The sequence below is a fragment of the Penaeus vannamei genome, chromosome 32, assembly GCF_042767895.1.
Source record: "Penaeus vannamei isolate JL-2024 chromosome 32, ASM4276789v1, whole genome shotgun sequence".
In the NCBI taxonomy this organism is placed as follows: domain Eukaryota; kingdom Metazoa; phylum Arthropoda; class Malacostraca; order Decapoda; family Penaeidae; genus Penaeus; species Penaeus vannamei.
In genome coordinates this window covers 25799045-25801544 of record NC_091580.1, presented here as the reverse complement: position 1 = coordinate 25801544, position 2500 = coordinate 25799045, and the positions used below count along the sequence as shown (strand labels likewise).

Sequence of the window (2500 nt, the reverse complement as noted above, 5' to 3'; positions counted from 1 at the left end):
CTGGTTTCATGTGAGTGACGCGCTGTTACCGTCATTGAAAAGGGTCAGAAAACTTATCCTCTAAGAAGTGATTAAACGAAGAATGAAAATAACAAAGAAAAGAAAAAAAAATCCAAGTAGAGAGGGAAAATTTCAATGCAAAAGATCTGTACACCTTTTCAGTGTGACGGTTCCAGCTACACCCGAGGAGCAAGTGTGAGAGAGAGGGTTGGAGGTGCAGGAGTGTGGGGGAAGCGATACACACTCACGCAAGTGTTTAGGGACCAGGTCGGTTTTCAAAAACCAGGTCAACAGGTCACAGGTCACACTCGACAGATAAAATTAACACATCTCTTCTTTGACATAGAAAAAAATCTAAGATCTGTCTCCTTATTTCTCGACTCTCCGAATAGTTTCCTCTGTCTCGGCTTAATCGCAAGGGTGACCTCATGACCCAAGATAAAATCCAAAACCATGCAAGGTCAAATAAGCTCTGATTAGGCTAAAAGGGAGGTAGGGGGGGGCAAGGGGGGATGGGTAATGGGGAGGACTAGCGCTGCTGCAAGAGAAAACGTGGGGGGAGGGGGGAGGTACTGGAGAGGGGGCAGGGGGACACAAGAGCGCACAACACCGCAAACGTCAACAAAACGTCATCGCTACGTCATCACTACGTCACACCTTGGACAACCACACGCAAGGGTACAAAAAAGGGTCGGACAGTTACATGACATTGTCGTTAGTGAGAACAGGACTGTTAAACTGTTGTGTTTGATTAAACTTTTTCTTCTTGTAGGTTAATGTTAAATCTCTCTCATGTTAAACCGTTAAACTCACTAAAAACTGGTTATTCTAAGAGTTAGAACGAGTCTATTATTTCTTCAAAATTCGCCTGCGTTGGTAAAGCATATCTAGTCATTAGAAAAATAAAATAGATAAAGCGTTGAAAAGAAATATCTAGAAAAAATGTCTATTTATAACTGCACGACTAACTCTAATAAATAAATAAATAAATAAATAAATAAATAAATAAATAAAATGGTACTAATAACCGACAAAAATCACAAACTATCAACCAATACGGGCCACTAATTATAAATAAGTAACTAAAAACGCATTTGTAGTCACATAATTACAAAATAAACGCAAATATTTCTTGATAAAAGAAAAAAGAAACGGAAAAAAAAACTAAACTAAAACACTATCATCACTAAAAAAAAAACTGGAGTACCACATCCTCCAGTCTCATCAACGGATCGCGAAGTTAAGATATTCATTAATCAAAACACTGACTATTCCAACGAGCGCTAATTGACTATTCTACCGAGCCTTAGGCAAGGTCCGAGCAGCAGCAGTACCCTTGGGTGCAGTTCCCTCCAAAGCCAAGGAGGAGGTGTGGGGGACTTTTTTTTTTTTTTTTGTCTTTTTTTTTTTTGAGGGTGAGTGGGGGTTGGGGGGTTTCGATGACCCGCCTTACCTAAACCTGCCAATCTTTCTTAGGTGGGAAAACATCTCTCCACCGGGCACGTATTCTAACACCATGTACAGATTGGAATTATCCTGGAAATCAGAGAGAGAGAAAAAAATCGAAAACACGTTCTGAGTTTTTTTGTTGTTGTTGTTGTGGTTTTGAGGGGGGGGGGGGAATGGTTCTCAATATGGCGACCATTTCCTGTTAGGGGAGGGGGGAGGGGAAGTGGGGGAGTATGGGGAAACGGGGGAGGAGGGGAGCATCGATGAGGGGAGACAAGTTAAGGTAATTTGAATGTGTTCCTGATCGCGGGACGTTCCACAATATTTTTAAGAAAGAGAGAGAGAAAAAAAACTGATGATGACCAAGAATACTAGAAGTAAAGAGTAAATAAATAAATCAAAGAGTCCACAAGATCCACTCCATCCTGTAAGAATAGGTGGCGACGTCACCGCGATACAACACTGCAAGGGACAGGAACAGGGGCACGGGGCATGGAGGGAGGGGGCAGGGGGAGGGGAAACCGCAGCCGAGGATTCCGTAGTACCTGTAGCAAATAACCGTAGACACCTGAAAAAAAAGAAACCCACAAAAGGGGAGGGGAAAACACGAGAAGAAAAAAAGGGGAGTTGTGTGTAGGGAAGGAAAAAGGGGAAAAATCCTGGATTAATAATTTTGATGATTAATAAAAATAAGCCTTAAATGCTAGACTGTTAGTAGTTACCTAAATCTTCCGAGACGACGCAAGTGAGAGAACATCTCGCCGCCGGGGACATATTCTAGCACCATGTATAAATTTGTGTTATCCTGCAAGTATACAACAGCTAGATGAGGAGGGGGGGCTTCCGGGGCGAAGAGTGTGGGGTCTGAAGGGTGACAGGGGAGGGTGAGGAGGCAGGGTGGAAGGATTCGGGTCTGGGGAGTGAGAGGGGCGGGGTTTCGAGGGTAAAGGGGGCGGGGTTTCGAGGGTAAAGGGGCAGGGTTTTGAGGGTAAAGGGGCGGGGTTTTGAGCGTTAAGCGGCCGGGGTTTCGAAGGTAAAAGGGATGAGGTTC

The 2500-nt window shown here is 43.7% G+C and overlaps 1 protein-coding gene across 17 annotated transcripts in view; it reads right to left on the bottom strand.

Moving 5' to 3' along the window:
* The window catches only part of Pka-C1 (Protein kinase, cAMP-dependent, catalytic subunit 1), an 865648-nt gene that overhangs the window by 13802 nt on the left and 849346 nt on the right, over positions 1-2500 (bottom strand). For 11 of the 17 annotated variants that reach the window (XM_070144823.1, XM_070144822.1, XM_070144825.1 and 8 more), the window contains one exon: positions 2172-2254. The exons of 2 other annotated variants lie outside the window; for them this stretch is intronic. In XM_070144823.1, coding sequence (XP_070000924.1) covers positions 2172-2254 — 83 coding nt within the window. Of the gene's footprint in view, positions 1-1453; positions 1537-2171; positions 2255-2500 lie in introns of all 17 variants that reach the window. 4 more of the 17 variants (XM_070144813.1, XM_070144816.1, XM_070144819.1 and 1 more) reach the window with 1 other exon arrangement.